At 43.6% G+C, this 17,059-nt stretch overlaps 1 protein-coding gene across 5 annotated transcripts in view; it reads left to right on the top strand.

Annotated features, from left to right (window-relative positions):
• The window catches only part of LOC121533917 (ecotropic viral integration site 5 protein homolog), a 63,272-nt gene that overhangs the window by 12,433 nt on the left and 33,780 nt on the right, over window positions 1-17,059 (top strand). For 2 of the 5 annotated variants that reach the window (XM_041840266.2, XM_041840270.2), the window contains exons 1-4: window positions 1,517-1,758; window positions 4,211-4,455; window positions 8,943-9,132; window positions 16,342-16,563. In XM_041840266.2, coding sequence (XP_041696200.2) covers window positions 4,271-4,455; window positions 8,943-9,132; window positions 16,342-16,563 — 597 coding nt within the window. In that variant the 5' untranslated portion in view covers window positions 1,517-1,758; window positions 4,211-4,270. Of the gene's footprint in view, window positions 1-1,516; window positions 1,759-4,210; window positions 4,456-6,323; window positions 6,419-8,942; window positions 9,133-16,341; window positions 16,564-17,059 lie in introns of those variants that run through there. The other 3 variants (XM_041840267.2, XM_041840271.2, XM_041840269.2) reach the window with 2 other exon arrangements.

Genomic DNA, 17,059 nt, shown 5'->3' on the forward strand with positions numbered 1-17,059 from the left:
CATAATTCCATAGACAGTCCAAAAACCTGTTTGTTATTTAAGTGACGCATAGTATTTCAGTGACCCTAACCCAGTTTAGTGATGTAGTGAGAGTCACACTATAGGGGTGCAGATAGGCCTGAACATGATGCTTACACACATCAGACCGACTCAGTCAGGACTCTGGAGCACTTAAAGACCATGTTGTTTTAATTAATGAGCTGGTCCAGCGGCCCAGCAGATGAGAAGGAAAGAAATCAAACACCCTCTTACGCTCATTATGGGACTGCCCTCCAGCTCTATATCCTTCTTCATTAAGCTACTGTACATCAAAATGCATGAGGTGTTGGTGAATGTCGGCTCGGATTCAGCTCGGCTCTGGCCTTCTCACAACGCAGCAAATTGCCTCTATATACATGATGTAGATGGTCCGGGGAAAAGAGATGAGTTGTTACTTTTCAGAACACGCCTCTGAGTCTCAGTCTCTCTCTCTGGTAGCGATATCATCTGCTCCTGTGGGATTGTGTGTAAATTGAGTAAGTGACTTGAGGTTAGCCTTTCAAGAAGGGGTTTCCTTTTGTGGATTTCTCTCTAAAGATGTCAGTCTGGCCTCATTACTACTGCAGATCTAAATGACAGGATATGGTTAAAGTGTCAAGTCGTGACTCGGGTGTAATAACATTGTGTCAATCACAATTTGGCTCTCCAAGACTGAATATATACGCTGCCTAGGTCTAATACAATGATCCTCTATTTCAGTCACTCAACCGTCACATTTGCGTAACTCCCTAGCATTCGACCCACAACAGCACTAGATAGAAATAGGTTGGGGACAGTGCAGGTGGGGACGTAGGCGTCTTTTCTCCAGAGTAACAGCTGTCCTGTATTTTCATTCCAGCAGAATAGTAACTGCTGCTGCTTTCAAAAAGTTTTGGGTCAGGGGACCGGGTGGAGCCATGGGCTTGAGTTTGTCAGCCAAGACAACATGCAGACTAGTTAGTTGTTCTCAACAGTAAATGGATAATTTTTTGCGACAGACGTTATGATTAGGCCTATAGCTAGGAAACTGTACTGTGTAAATGTCATTCTGAGAGAGTGATAACATTGTATCCTTCCTCAGCACTGATACAGTATTTCTCGCTCGCTCGGACAAGGATTATTATTATGGTGATTATAAGGAAATTGACTGTCATAGGGAATATTTGCGATGATCGAGAAATCAAGTGACTCACCATTTTTGACAACTACAAAAACCTGCTTGATGACTGAGGTTCCTCAGACTTCCTCTTGAGGTCAAAGTTACGTCTCTAGTAGTGCACTCTAGCTTTGTGTGATGTGACATGAGTTGGTGACTGATGTTTTTCTGAACCACCCACTGTCAGGTGAATTCCAGAGGCTCTTGTCTTGCGGACTAAAGATGAAAGGAAAGATTTAACCAACTCCTGTTACAGTGCCAGGCAGCACTGTGCTGTGTTGAATATCTCAGGAGGAGGAACAGCACTTTGACCCTGCCTGCCCTGACACTGTGATCAGCATATGACTCTGCAAAGTACCGGAAGACACACCACAAATCTGCTTTTGAGACGATTGTTCAAAAGACGGGAGTTAGGCCTTGGTGCCAAAAAATTATGTTAAGTTAGGAGAATAACTGGAGTGTTACTGATAATGTCAGTCTTTTCTGTTGGGAGTTTTTTCTAACCTGTTTTCATTTTGTTGATACTGACTGGATTTCTGCATGGATTGTAAAGACTACATTTGGAATAGCGGCACTCTTTACAGGTAGGAGTATCTGGGAGGATTTGAATAGTGTAGTAGCCTATAACTAGCCTATGTCTAGCCTGGTACCATACTGTAGTGTGCTGTAGCCAACTCCTCTGTCGTTGTCAAGCCATAGGCTATACAGAGTTAGCTACAACACAAGGCCTACAGTATGGGACCACTGTCTGTTGTGAAATGTGTCTGGTGACTTATAAACAGCTTGTTTAGTGTTGTCTCGTGTCCCTTTTTACAAGGAACTCTTGCTTTAGTTTAGCATGTAGATTCATCCATTTAGAGTGGGTTTGTCACCTTTTAATTCAGCTGGACATCATCTGTAAAATACTTTGCTACTTTAAACATCATAAAGGCACATTGCACATTATCTGCTTATCCAATGTTCCTGTAGGCCTATTCCTCAGATGGAAAGACATAGCCTAGGCCTACTGTATCATGATGGTAGACATTAAAAAAAATCATTTTTAGTCATTTAGCAGACGCTCTTATCCAGAGCGACTTACAGTTAGTGAGTGCATACATTATTTTTATTTTATTTTTCATACTGGCCCCACCTGGGAATCGAACCCACAACCCTGGCGTTGCAAACGCCATGCTCTACCAACTGAGCTACATCCCTGACTATAGTATAGTCTATAGTATAGTCCATTGGATCTCATGACCTTCTCACTAGTGGTGTCAGTTTCATTGGATTGAGTGGTGTGCAACCGAATACGTTCACTATGTACAGTGCCTTCAGAAAGTATTCACACCCCTTGACTCGTTCCACATTTTGTTGTGTTACAGCCTGGATTAAATTGTGATTTTGTGTCACTGGCCTACACACAATACCCCATAATGTCAAAGTGGAATTATGTTTGTAGACATTTTTACAAATGTAATAAAAAATGGTGTTAAGTCAAGTATTCCACCCTTTGTTATGGCAAGCCTAAATAAGTTCAGGAGTAAAACTTTGCTTAACAAGTTGCATGGATTGTTGTTTAACATGATTTTTGAATGACTACCTCATCTCTGTACCCCACACATACAATAATCTGTAAGGTCCCTCAGTCGAGCAGTGAATTTAAAACACAGATTTAACCACGAAGAACAGGGAGGTTTTTCAATACCTCGCAAAAGAAGGGCACCTATTGTTAGATTGGTAAAACATTTTTTTTAAATAAATGAACCTTATGTCCTGAATACAAAGTGTTATGTTTGGGGCAAATCCAATACATCACTGAGTACCACTCTTCATTTTTTCAAGCATGGTTGTGGCTGCATCATGTTATGGGTATGCTTATCATCGGCAAGGACTGGGGAGTTCTTTTTTTATATAAAAATAAACAGAACAGAGTTAAGCACAGGCAAACTCCTAGAGGAAAACCTGGTTCAGTCTGCTTTCTAACACACTGGGAGACTAGAGGAAAACCTGGTTCAGTCTGCTTTCCAACAGACACTGGGAGACTAGAGGAAAACCTGGTTCAGTCTGCTTTCCAACAGACACTGGGAGACTAGAGGAAAACCTGGTTCAGTCTGCTTTCTAACACACTGGGAGACAAATTCACCTTTTCATTAGGACAATAACCTAAAACACAAGGCCAATTATACGCTGGAATAGCTTACCAAGATGACTTTGAATGTTCCTGAGTGGCCTAGTTACAGTTTTGACTTAAATCGGCTTGAAAATCTATGGCAAGACTTGAAAATGGCTGTCTAGCAATGATCAACAACCAACTTGACAGAGCTTGGAGAATTTTAAAAAGAATAATGTGCAAATATTCTACAATCCAGGTGTGCAAAGCTCTTAGAGACTTAACCAGAAAGACTCGCAGCTTAATTGCTGCCAAAGGTGATTCTAACATGTATTAACTCAGGAGTCTGAATTCTTATGTAAATGATATATTTCTGTATTTCATTTTCAATAAATTTGCTAAAATATATAAAAAACATGTTTTCACTTTGTCATTAGGTGTAAATGTGCATAAATCGGTGAGGGAAAAACATATATTTAATCCATTTTGAATTCAGGCTGTAACACAACACAATGTGGAATAAGTCAAGGGGTCTGTATCAACGACCTACTGAGCCAGTTTGTCTTTCTTCCTTCAAGCTGCTGCTTTTGCATTAACAGTCTGTGAGTGTATTGTAAATTCTTGATGCACCAGTGTGATGAAGAAGAAAAAGAGGAAGTTAGTCGTTAGATAAAGCATGGATCCACACCAAGAAAAGCCTTACTACACACCAACAGTCACAAATCAGTGTTCAATTCTGTCTAGAGATGGTTGTAAATAGTCTGTTTTGTTCTCTGGCTGTCCAGTGTCCATAACTAAAACATTGCAGGAAAGAAAGCCCAAAATACATAAAACAGACAGAAGGAAGGAAGGAAGGAAGTGTACTTGTAAATCCCTCTTACAGCTCACATGCTTCTCTCCACATCTCTCTCTCTTTCTACCTCTCTCGTTCTCCTTCTCCACAGGTGGCGACTGACAAGGTTGCAGGCAAGCTGAGTTCTACTCTCTCATGGGTGAAGAATTCCATGTCACACACGGTCAGTCAGATGGCTAGCCAGGTGGCCACCTCGTCTAGCCAGGTGGCAACGGTGCCCTCGTCCCTGCAGACCACCACAGCCACCTCCTCCTCCCCGTCCCCCACGTCGGCATCGCCCGCTAAGCTCAGCCCAGATGAACTGGAGCTGCTCGCCAAGCTGGAGGAGCAGAACAGGTGAGCACCAACTATGAATTAATACATTAATTAATCAATGAATGAATCAATCAATCAAGCTCTGTCAACATATGAATACATTTTTGTTCCCTTTCCTCTTTTCATGTACAACATTTGCACTGATTAGACCAGTGACAAAGGCAGTTTTTATATCAATCTTAATTGTTTAGCAATGGAATAACAGCGACAACAGTGACTAACAGTGACAGTGGCTACAAAGGCATTTTCACAGTGATCTAAGTAAAAGTAGGCCTACAGCCACACTGTCTGTCCCTGAAGTGTTCATTAGCTGAAACAAGACGAGTACATTTGGACTCAACACACCCCACTGCCACTGCTGCCCCCTCCACTCTCCCCCTTTCTCTCCCTCCTGTGGCTCTCAACCTGCTTTTATAAGCAGTCTGAGTGTTGACATGGAAACGAGGAGGCCGAAGAAGTGCAGCAGGGGACTCGCTGAGATGGGCCCTGGTCAATGGTAGTGCACTATAAAGGGAATAGGTTGCCATTTGGGACGACGACTCAGTACGGCAATCTCAAGTGAAGAAGACTGCAGTCAGAGCCCTGTGAGATGTGGGTGAACTGATCTGTCTGAAGTGTGAGAGCGATGCTCGTGGGGTTGAGATGATGAGCTGTAGTAGTAGGACACATGTTGCAGTTAGTAAAGCTAATACTGGCTGAACTTTCTGCACAGTCTGCTGTGTGGGAGAAGCAGAAGTGAGAATTATAGTTGAATAGGTCTGTTTTCCCTATGCTTTATAAAGCTTGTCAATTTGCAAGGCTCTACAGTGCGAGCATAAAGTACCACAGTATGAGTCATACTACTCATAAACCTAGCGGTCAAACAAGGAAATGGTTCCAATCGTTTTTCCACTATTCATTTTTCCCCATAGGGGATTTTAGAAACGCTTAAGATAAGGGCTGTGTTTCGTGTATGCTTACTCTGGCGTGACGTTTTGATAACCGTGTAAATCTCTCTAGGACAAGGTGACCTTTGCGAATAAAAATAGTCAAGTCAAGTATGAGCATGTGCGAGTTGGGGCTAGAAAAAGTCTGCAGTAACTGTTTTCAAAGTATTTCTGCTGTTTTGATTCATAGCTGCTAATTGTACAAAGATATACGAATCCTATAAAGTTTATTAAAGGCCCTGCCTACCCTGTGACTGACAAAAATACCTCATCTGCCACAGCTCACAAAGACCCTCATCCTCATGTCACCCCGATAAAGAGAGCTCATCCCGGGACATTTAGAGCTCTTGTTGCCCCCTTAGAAAAGGCAGTGTTAGGGGTAGGAGGTACAGTCTTGAGGATCATCGTGACTGGGGTTTGAAAATGACTTGTCTACAAAAATGTTACATATTTTTATCAGAGTTTACAACGTTTGATAAGCTTAATCGACTCCCATAGAAAAGTGGTATCCTCCGAACCAACACTGTGTCTTTGAAGAAGTTAGAGAAAGTACACATTCACTGCAGGAAGAATCTTTCAACAAAAGAAACAACAAAAAAACTGTTGTATGATATCACACTGATGTTGATGTTGAAATTCCTTGTTTCTCCCCTTTTTAAATACCAAAATGAAAACGGATGAGAACAAGATTTTTCTATCTTAGTTTTATGTTTAGGCCTAGTTATCCTCTCTTTATGACTGAGCAGGAAGACACTGATCTGCAGGTGCAGCAAAAAGTAGGTTATTATACATCTGTGAGCGCCGAGGGAGAAATTGTGTACTTTGAGATCAATGCAGTATCATAGATACTAATGTAATGCAACACACACACGCACGCACACACACACACAGAGAGAAGGGGAAGGCCTTTGTACTGTGTAAGTTGATAAGACATTTGAGTTTGAGAGAGACGAGTCCCAGACTCAGTTCAGCCAGTTCATTAGGCAAAGGCTGGTAGCTTCTCTGGATCTTCTAACTACACACCAAAGACATGAAGACGGCACCATGAGTTTATCCTGGTAAGCAGCACGAGGATCCTAGCTTCTCCTTCTAGATGCCATGGCTCTCTTCTCATTACCGAGAGGCCATAACTGAGGACAAAGTCTAACTGACATGGATTATTTGGCAACAAACCACGTCGTCAGAGCAACTCGTTTAAATACATAAATAGTTCCTTTGTATCCTCTGTTGTTCCTCCAAGGAATCTCTGTGATTTTCTTCTCTTACTCTGGGTATGCCAAATGTAATTGAGCCTGTACTGGATCTTTTCAGTAAATTTAAAATGGTTTGATGTATTTTGTTTTGAGCCATCTGTGAGAAAACACAGCATGGAATGTTTTGTCTACTGGTGAATTATTAGCTGAGGATCAGTGACTAGGCTACATTGGGAATTCAGGTTTTTTGTCTGTCACAGTGTGTGCCCAGAATGAACAGTGTATCAACATTTGGAATATATTTCTGAAAATGACATAGTATGATGAAATCTACCAAGGAGAGAGGAACATATTAATATGTGGACGGTTAGTACTTCATCCATGGTTGAAATTGATTGTTCTTTCCATATTCTTTGATTAGGCCTAGGCTACATTTGTTGGTTTAGGCCTACAACTCATATAGACTTTTTAGGTTAGAGGAAAGTTAATCGTTACAGGCCAGTGACTAACCTTATTAATGACCTCAACATTCCCTACCCTTCCTGCTTCCACACGGCCTCTTAAGAGCACACTCAGTGTTATCTTGTATGTTTGCTAGAAGCCATAGGCTGCTACTGCAACCTCTTGTCCTGTTAGGATGGCTAAAGCCTATATCTTAGTAGTGTATTCCCTCACATCCCATTATAGCTGTGATGACATTGGGCTCTGCATTTAGCAACAGCATTGTCACTTTTTTAGGCCTCTCATGATACATGGTCTGGTATCTAGCCTACTGCTTTCTAGATCAGTTGCCATTGAAAGCAAAGCTCTGTGTTAATTAAGCAAGCAGCTATCACTGTTTTAAATGATTCCCACAACACAATATTATTCATCTGCAATATTTACTACCTTTCCCAATATGTTGAATGTATGTCCTAACTGTAAAACCCTTGCTGGTGCTGTTCTAGCTGTCCCTGTAACCCAGGCCTACCCTGGCCCCCTTCCTCCTGACCCAAATATGGCTGTAACCCTACCCAGTCTGGGAGCACTCCCAGTGATGTCACCCTGGAGCCAAGAGGCCCAGGCCCTTGTCTTCTTCCGAGATCAGGTTTCTGAGCCTTTGTGTCCCAGCATTGGCCATAGCCTCTTCCCAAATGGCACCCTATTCCCTATGAAGTGCACTACTTTTGACCAGGACTACATAGGGAATATGTTGCCATTTGGGACATAACTATGGGCTCGTCAGCACTGCACTGTATAGGTTGGGAGGCATGGTTCCCTCTCACAGCCATGGGTCCTGTTCATATGGCAGAAAACAGACTGATACAAGGTCAGTCTGCTGTGAACTTATACATACTCCTGCAGCTTATTCTCACTAACCCACTTTTAGGTATGTTTTCAATCAAATAGATGAGACCAGATGCCATGCAGTTATTTAGGCTGCTTTGTATTGACCCACTTTACTGTTGACGTGTTATGGCTTTTTTTAAGGGGTCATGTTTTGGGTTTAGTACAAATGTAGGATCTCATTGAAGTAATAGGTAAACAACTGTCTACGTCCACTTTGCTTTCTGTCACTTGGGACACTTGGGACGTTAATGCAAGTTAAAGGTTCCATGAAATATCAGTCTGACTGAAAAACGTGTTTGGAGTGGACTGTAAAAATACAGTAGTGACCCTGATGTAGATTGATCATGATGGTTGTTCAAGGCTTTACTATCCATGTTCATTACATTTTTGTTTGAGGAAACTGAAACAGAAGTGCTGTGAAAGGATGTGTTGTTCTGCCAACGTTTTTAAGAGATGCACTTTGTCCCTAGTACTGTCTGTAACCCAATTGACCCTACATCTAGGGCTCCGAGCTGTGGCGGCAGCAGGCTTTTCTCCCATCGTCACTGGGGCTGCTGTTGCAGTGGGCTCTCCTTGGCTATGGCTCTGTCATAAAGCTGTAATACATCTCACTGCAAATTCTTCCTTCTTGAATGAGCTTTTCCATTTTTAGCACTGCGCTAGAATTTAGTGGCTTCACCGTCTACCAGTGCCAGCACGATTTGGATAAATGTTCAGCATCTGTTATTGGGCTACTTGCCTCAAGCATTTACCCACAGTGTAAAGTAAACCCACACTGCTTTCACTGCCCAAATCAATGTGTTTCTGATCCTTTCTACTGTAAACAGTGACTATATGTATTGACACTAATGAAACGTTTCAGATTGACAGGTTCCGTGTGTTTGTTCTTTACATAAAATTATCTATATCTGTCGTCCATAATGTAATTTGAGCTGCCTTCATTTCCGAACATAAAATGAAATGTTCTCTCATTCAGTCCGAACTCCCAACATAATGTCTCTCATTGGAGATGGTGTATGCCTGAGTAGAATGGTTATGTTGGTTGTGTTTGTCTCTTTAGGTTGCTGGAGACGGACAGTAAGTCACTCCGCTCTGTGAACGGCTCCAGGAGGAACAGCGTCTCCAGCCTGGTGTCCAGCTCCTCTGCCTCCTCCAACCTGTCTCACCTGGAGGAGGACTCTTGGATTCTCTGGGGACGCATCGTTAACGAGTGGGAGGACATCCGCAAGAAGAATGAGAAGCAGCTCAAGGTGAGTAGTCTCGTGCACCAGACACTTCTGTAAGAGTCAGAGGCAACTCTCTGGAAGAGCCAGTCTCAATTCACTCCCAACCCCTTGGACCTAACCCCTTCCCCTGTGCCCTAACCATAACCCCTTCCCCTGTGCCCTAACCATAACCCCTTCCCCTGTGCCCTAACCATAACCCCTTCCCCTTGGCCCTACCCCTTCACCCTTCCCATTGGCCCTAAACCTAACCCCTTCCCCTTAGCCCTACCCCTTCACCCTTCCCCTTCCCCTTGGCCCTAACCCCTTCCCCTTGGCCCTAAACATATAGGTGAGAGACTATGGGTGAATCTCAATAATCTGTGCTTGATTCCTCTCGTCCTCGCCTGAATACTTCAGAGTAAAGCAAGAAGAGCATTGGCGGAGAAGATACAAGGTTCCTATGTTCGCTTACTAGCTAGCTACAAGTTGCACAAATATTTGTAATCATTGAAGTTAGTGAATACATTCTGTACAGTACAGCAGTCTCTCTGTTTCCTGGTGTTGATACTAAACTCAGCAAAAAAAGAAACGTCCCTTTTTCAGGACCCTGTCTTTCGAAGATAATTCGTAAAAATCCAAATAACTTCACAGATCTTCATTGTAAAGGGTTTAAACACTGTTTCCCATGCTTGTTCAATTAACCATAAACAATTAATGAACATGCACCTGTGGAACGGTCGTTAAGACACTAACAGCTTACAGACGGTAGGCAATTAAGTTCACAGTTATGAAAACGTAGGACACTAAAGAGGCCTTTCTACTGACAAAAGAAAGATGCCCAGGGTCCCTGCTCATCTGCGTGAACGTGCCTTAGGCATGCTGCAAGTAGGCATGAGGACTGCAGATGTGGCCAGGGCAATAAATTGCAATGTCCGTACTGTGAGACGCCTAAGACAGCGCTACAGGGAGACAGGACGGACAGCTGATCGTCCTCGCAGTGGCAGACCACGGTGTAACAACACCTGCACAGGATCGGTATATCCGAACATCACACCTGCGGGACAGGTACAGGGTGGCAACAACAATTGCCCGAGTTACACCAGGAACGCACAATCCCTCCATCAGTGCTCAGACTGTCCGCAATAGCCTGAGAGAGGCTGGACTGAGGGCTTGTAGGCCTGTTGGAAGGCAGGTCCTCACCAGATATCACCGGCAACAACGTCGCCTATGTGCACAAACCCACCGTCACTGGACCAGACAGGACTGGCAAAAAGTGCTCTCACCAGGGGTGATGGTCGGATTCGCGTTTATCGTCGAAGGAATGAGCGTTAAACCGAGGCCTGTACTCTGGAGCGGGATCGATTTGGAGGTGGAGGGTCCGTCATTGTCTGGGGCGATGTGTCACAGCATCATTGGACTGAGCTTGTTGTCATTGCAGGCAATCTCAACGCTGTGCGTTACAGGGAAGACATCCTCCTCCCTCATGTGGTACCCTTCCTGCAGGCTCATCCTGACATGACCCTCCAGCATGACAATGCCACCAGCCATACTGCTCGTTCTGTGCGTGATTTCCTGCAAGACAGGAATGTCAGTGTTCTGCCATGGCCAGCGAAGAGCCCGGATCTCAATCCCATTGAGCATGTCTGGGACCTGTTGGATCGGAGGGTGAGGGCTAGGGCCATTCCCCCCAGAAATGTCCGGGAACTTGCAGGTGCCTTGGTGGAAGAGTGGGGTAACATCTCACAGCAAGAACTGGCAAATCTGGTGCAGTCCATGAGGAGGAGATGCACTGCAGTACTTAATGCAGCTGGTGGCCACACCAGATACTGACTGTTACTTTTGATGTCTCTCACTGACCCTTACTGTTGTTGTCTTGAATTTACTATGTGAGTTCTGGTCTAAATGTAGTCCTGTTAGTGCTCACTGCCAACTGATTGTGTCTCTCTGGTCGCACAGGGGAAAGTCTGATTACCCATGTCAATGACGTGTCCCTTTTTATAATACATCTGAATGGTTTCCAGGACCAAGCGTAAACCTGGTCACAGACAAAAAAGCATGCAATGTACAGGACTAGGCTTAATCTGGGTCCAGGAAATGAGCCCTTAATGCACAGTTGTAAATTGGAGGTGCTGTTATGCATTAGTTTTGCATTGTATGTTAAAGTGGTGGAGAACCTTGCACTGGGCCTCGGCTACATGACTAGGGGCTGTTACGGTGACCGTATTACCACAACACAGGCGGTCATGAGTCATGAAGGCAGTCAAATTCCACATGACCGTTTAGTCACGGTAATTAGGCTTCTCCAAGCTCTGAAGCTGCTGATGGTCATTAGTAGCCTACCAAACTTGCCAACTGCCTGGTACTCTGCACTCTATTGTCCCTCTAATCACTCTGACATCAATGCAAATGTATTTGAAAATCTAATCAAACACTTCATGAGAGCCCATGAGCTCATGTTGCGCAACATTTATATAGGCTATGCAATTATGTGAGAAAACAGAGTGATGGTCTCTATTAAAAAGAGGTTCTCATCAGCTTTCTATAGGCTAGGCCTACTATATTTATGGGCGGCAGGTAGCTTAGTGGTTAAGAGCGTTGTGCCAGTAACCGAAAGGTCGCTGGTTCTAATCCCCGAGCCGACTAGGTGAAAAAAATCTGTCGACGTGCCCTTGAGCAAGGCACTAAACCCTAATTGCTCCTGTAAGTCGCTCTGGATAAGAGCGTCTGCTAAATGACAAAAAAATTAAAATATTTTCTCTACATTCCTAATATTAACCACATTGCTTCTCTTTACAACAGGAGTATATCCTACCTGGCTGGCATGAAAATGAACCACGGGAAAAGCGTCCTCCATTAGCTATTTAAGTGCATAGATTACATGTATTTTTTCCCCTGCCCCTGTTTGAGACAGGTGGAAGATAATGGTCCATTCTAAGTCAAAACAATTTTCACACATATATTATTTAGTATATATAATGATAAGATTAAATCAAGAATAGTCTGATGGGTGACAATATTAGCCTATCACTTGTGAATTATGCCCAGCGTAAGGCAAGAAACAATGCCTTTTTTTGCAACTTTTTCTAATCATGGTCGCACACCTCATGTAGCCTAGCCCACAATGGCCACTGGCTGCAAAATGCATGGATTTTTATAGGGGGCATTATGGACACAAAAAGGGGATGACGCCGGGAAATTCGAGGCATTATCAAGTGCTTGTCAAATTGTGAATAATAATATAAATATAAATAAATAATATAATAATAATAAAATAATGAGAGACTGATGAAGTGTGTACAGCCTGCGCAAAAAAAATCATTAGTCGCATCATGCAAAACATATAGCCCAACGTTTGGAGATCAACTAAAGTTACATGAATAACTCTAAATGAAGCATATAGGAGTATCTATTTCTTTGTTAACCGCTTAACACAGAATAGCCGCATGTGCGCACTCCCTCAAATCGTATGGAGAAAAATATTCACCTTTGTTCAATTGTATTCTTCATACTATAAAATAATGCCACAGAATTCTAAGCAAATCTTGTCTGCTAAATGAACTAGTGTTGCCCACGGCCATATGGCATAGCCAGATCAGGACCTGACGTAAGGACAACTCAGAGTATGCTGTTCTGTTCTTCTGAAATAGACTACATTTTCTTTATATCATGTTTCTTTAGACCTGTCTAAAATAAATAATGGATTTATTGTTAAGGTGTAGGCTATTTTACATGGATTTATTATACTGCTGAGTTGACATTGCTCTCTCCTATTGACCTAGTCGAGTGTGTTTCAACTTGCAAGGCAGAAGGAGACTACTAAGCATACTACTTTTCTGTTGCATCAGAAAACTGATATTCTCAATTTAACTTACCGGTACTAGCGAAGAATTAAATGCATCATATTCTCCCTTTTCCACTAAGGTGCTCCAGAAAAAAAGATAAGCCTCTTAACAATGAGCCTGTCGCAGGCTGCGTCCCAACTGCTACACTATGCCCTACATACTGTATTACTTTTGACCAGAGCCTTAGATGGGGAATAGGGTGCCATTTGGGACATAACACTGAGTGAACACCAACAATAGACTGAGGAGCTTACAGCATAGTGTAGTGACAGACAGAGTAATGGGAGCAGGTCATTTTCCAGGCGGATTTGCAGCTGTATGCGTTATTCATGAGTTTCCTCTTGCATGTGTGTCTGAGTACCATCCAGTGGAGGGAGTGGGGCTGTGTGTGTGTGTGTACATTGTAAGAGTGTGTATTGTTTCCATTACAAGGCTGGGACTGTCAAGACTGACCTCAGAGAGAGAGCGAAAGATCCCCTGACCACACACACACTCAAAAGCATGCACGCACACATGGTTGTACGCACACATACTCACACACAAAAACAACAAGTAGCCTACAGACACTACAACTATGCACACACACTAACACACACGTACACACACTCCATCCAGCACCACTGGCCAGTGTTCCCCCTCTGCAGAGGAAATGTCTTAATCGAGTCACATCGGCAGTCATTTACAATAACAAAATTTCACTCTGCACAAGGCCTCACTGACTAGATTATATTTAGTGGTGGAACATTGTATTATAATGACTGTGACTGACTGGGGTACATGCTGTGCTGTGGAGAAAACACACTGGAGCGTAGCAGCACACAGAGACACATGATTGTGTTTGCTCTGAACACCACATTAAATGTTTTCATTCTACGTGGATACCAGTATGTTCCTAAACACACTCAGAAAACAAGGCCTACATATTTTCTGTCAACTCAAATCAAATCAAATTTTATTTGCCACATGAGCCGAATACAACAGGTGTCGACATTACAGTGAAATGCTTACAGTGAGGGAAAAAAGCATTTGATCCCCTGCTGATTTTGTACGTTTGCCCACTGACAAATAAATAATCAGTCTATAATTTTAATGGTAGGTTTATTTGAACAGTGAGAGACAGAATAACAACAAAAAAATCCAGAAAAACGCATGTCAAAAATGTTATAAATTGATTTGCATTTTAATGAGGGAAATAAGTATTTGACCCCTCTGTAAAACATGACTTAGTACTTGGTGGCAAAACCCTTGTTGGCAATCACAGAGGTCAGACGTTTCTTGTAGTTGGCCACCAGGTTTGCACACATCTCAGGAGGGATTTTGTCCCACTCCTCTTTGCAGATCTTCTCCAAGTCATTAAGGTTTCGAGGCTGACGTTTGGCAACTCGAACCTTCAGCTTCCTTTCTATGGGATTAAGGTCTGGAGACTGGCTAGGCCACTCCAGGACCTTAATGTGCTTCTTCTTGAGCCAATCCGTTGTTGCCTTGGCCGTGTGTTTTGGGTCATTGTCATCCACGACCCATTTTCAATGCCCTGGCTGAGGGAAGGAGGTTCTCACCCAAGATTTGATGGTACATGGCCCCGTCCATCGTTCCTTTGATGCGGTGAAGTTGTCCTGTCCCCTTAGCAGTAAAACACCCCCAAAGCATAATGTTTCCACCTCCATGTTTTACAGTGGGGATGGTGTTCTTGGGGTCATAGGCAGCATTCCTCCTCCTCCAAACACGGCGAGTTGAGTTGATGCCAAAGAGCTCCATTTTGTTTTCATCTGACCACAACACTTTCACCCAGTTCTCCTCTGAATAATTCAGATGTTCATTGGCAAACTTCAGACGGCCCTGTATATGTGCTTTCTTGAGCAGGGGGACCTTGCGGGCGCTGCAGGATTTCAGTCCTTCACGGCGTAGTGTGTTACCAATTGTTTTCTTGGTGACTATGGTCCCAGCTGCCTTGAGATCATTGACAAGATCCTCCCGTGTAGTTCTGGGCTGATTCCTCACCATTCTCATAATCATTGCAACTCCACGAGGTGAGATCTTGCATGGAGCCCCAGGCCGAGGGAGATTGACAGTTCTTTTGTGTTTCTTCCATTTGCGAATAATCGCACCAACTGTTGTCACCTGCTCACCAAGCTGCTTGGCGATGGTCTTGTAGCCCATTCCAGCCTTGTGTAGGTCTACAATCTTGTCCCTGACATCCTTGGAGAGCTCTTTGGTCTTGGCCATGGTGGAGAGTTTGGAATCTGATTGATTGCTTCTGTGGACAGGTGTCTTTTATACAGATAACAAGCTGAGATTAGGAGCACTCCCTTTAGGAGCACACTCTTAATCTCAGCTCGTTACCTGTATAAAAGACACCTGGGAGCCAGAAATCTTTCTGATTGAGAGGGGATCAAATACTTTTTTCCCTCACTGTACTTACAAGCCCTTAACCAACAATGCATTAAAAAAAATTAAGTTAAGTAAAACAAATAAAAGCAAATAACTAAAGAGGAGCAGTAAAATAAAATAACAGTAGGGAGGCTATATACAGGGGGGTACCGGTGCAGAGTCAATGTGCGGGGGCACTGGCTAGTCGAGGTAATTGAGGTAATATGTACATGTGGGTAGAGTTAAAGTGACTATGCATAAATAATAGACAGAGTAGCAGCAGCGTAAATGAGGGGGATTGGGGGGGCAGTGCAAATAGTCAGGGTAGCCATGATTAGCTGTTCAGGAGTCTTATGGCTTGGGGGTAGAAGCTGTTGAGAAGCCTTTTGGACCTAGACTTGGCGCTCCGGTACCGCTTGCTGTGCGGTAGCAGAGAGAACAGTCTATGACTAGGGTGGCTGGAGTCTTCGACAATTTTGAGGGCCTTCCTCTGACACCGCCTGGTATAGAGGTCCTGGATGGCAGGAGGCTTGGCCCCAGTGTTGTACTGGGCCGTACGCACTACCCTCTGTAGTGCCTTGTGGTCGGAGGCCGAGCAGTTGCCATACCAGGCGGTGATGCAACCAGTCAGGATGCTCTCGATGGTGCAGCTGTATAACTTTTTGAGGATCTGAGGACCCATGCCAAATCTTTTCAGTCTCCTGGGGGGGAATAGGCTGTTGTCATGTTACGTTAATGATTAGGGATAGCCTAGTTCAGCAAAACTATTTATATACTTTGAAAGCAATCTGTAGACAAGGTCGGGTAAACTGAAAACCACACTTTGGTTTAGCCACTGACACCAATTGGTAATATTAGCATTTTCAAACTAAAGTAAATACTGATTTATATTTTTGGTCCATGCTATCAGGGATCCTTGGGATGTCCCTACCCCATTGAAGTTGAAATGTAAAATGGTTAAGGTTAGGTAAGGGTTATGTTTAGGGTAGGAACGGCCCAAGGATCCCGAATAGCACTGACCAATATTTTTCTTCTCTCCAAACAGGATCTGGTCAGAAAAGGGATCCCCCATCACTTCCGAGCGATAGTATGGCAGTTGCTATGCAACGCCCAGAACATGCCTATCAAAGACCAGTACTCTGAGCTGCTGAAGATGACATCACCATGTGAGAAGCTGATTCGCCGGGACATCGCCCGGACGTATCCTGAGCATGACTTCTTTAAGGAGGACAGCTTGGGACAGGAAGTACTCTTCAATGTTATGAAGGTGAATGCATCATAGGTTTTTTTTTTATTACGGAAAATTCCCACGAGAGAATCCTCAAACCCGGAACTCTTCAACCGGGATTTTTGAAAAGTTACCGGAATTTTGCAACCCTAGTGCTTTGTTTGAAACCTATACCCGCAACAGATTGCTTTAGTGTGCTCTGGAGTTGGTTTAGCTGTTAGCGCTGGCGCCTTCAGCACATACAGGTAACTGCCAAAATAATGACAACACTTGAGTAAATTAGGGATACAAAGTACTGTATATTGAAAGCAGGTGCTTCCACACAGGTGTGGTTCCTGAGTTAATTAAACAATTAATATCCCATGCGTAAGGTCATATATAGAAATGCTGGGCAGGCCATTATTTTGGCTACCATGGCTGTGCCCCCCATAGGATGGCAATGCCCCCATCCACAGGGCACAAGTAATATCTGAATGGTTTGATGAGCATGAAAACGATGTAAACCATATGCCATGGCCGTCTCAGTCACCAGATC

Source organism: Coregonus clupeaformis, chromosome 20, assembly GCF_020615455.1.
Source record: "Coregonus clupeaformis isolate EN_2021a chromosome 20, ASM2061545v1, whole genome shotgun sequence".
NCBI lineage: Eukaryota > Metazoa > Chordata > Actinopteri > Salmoniformes > Salmonidae > Coregonus > Coregonus clupeaformis.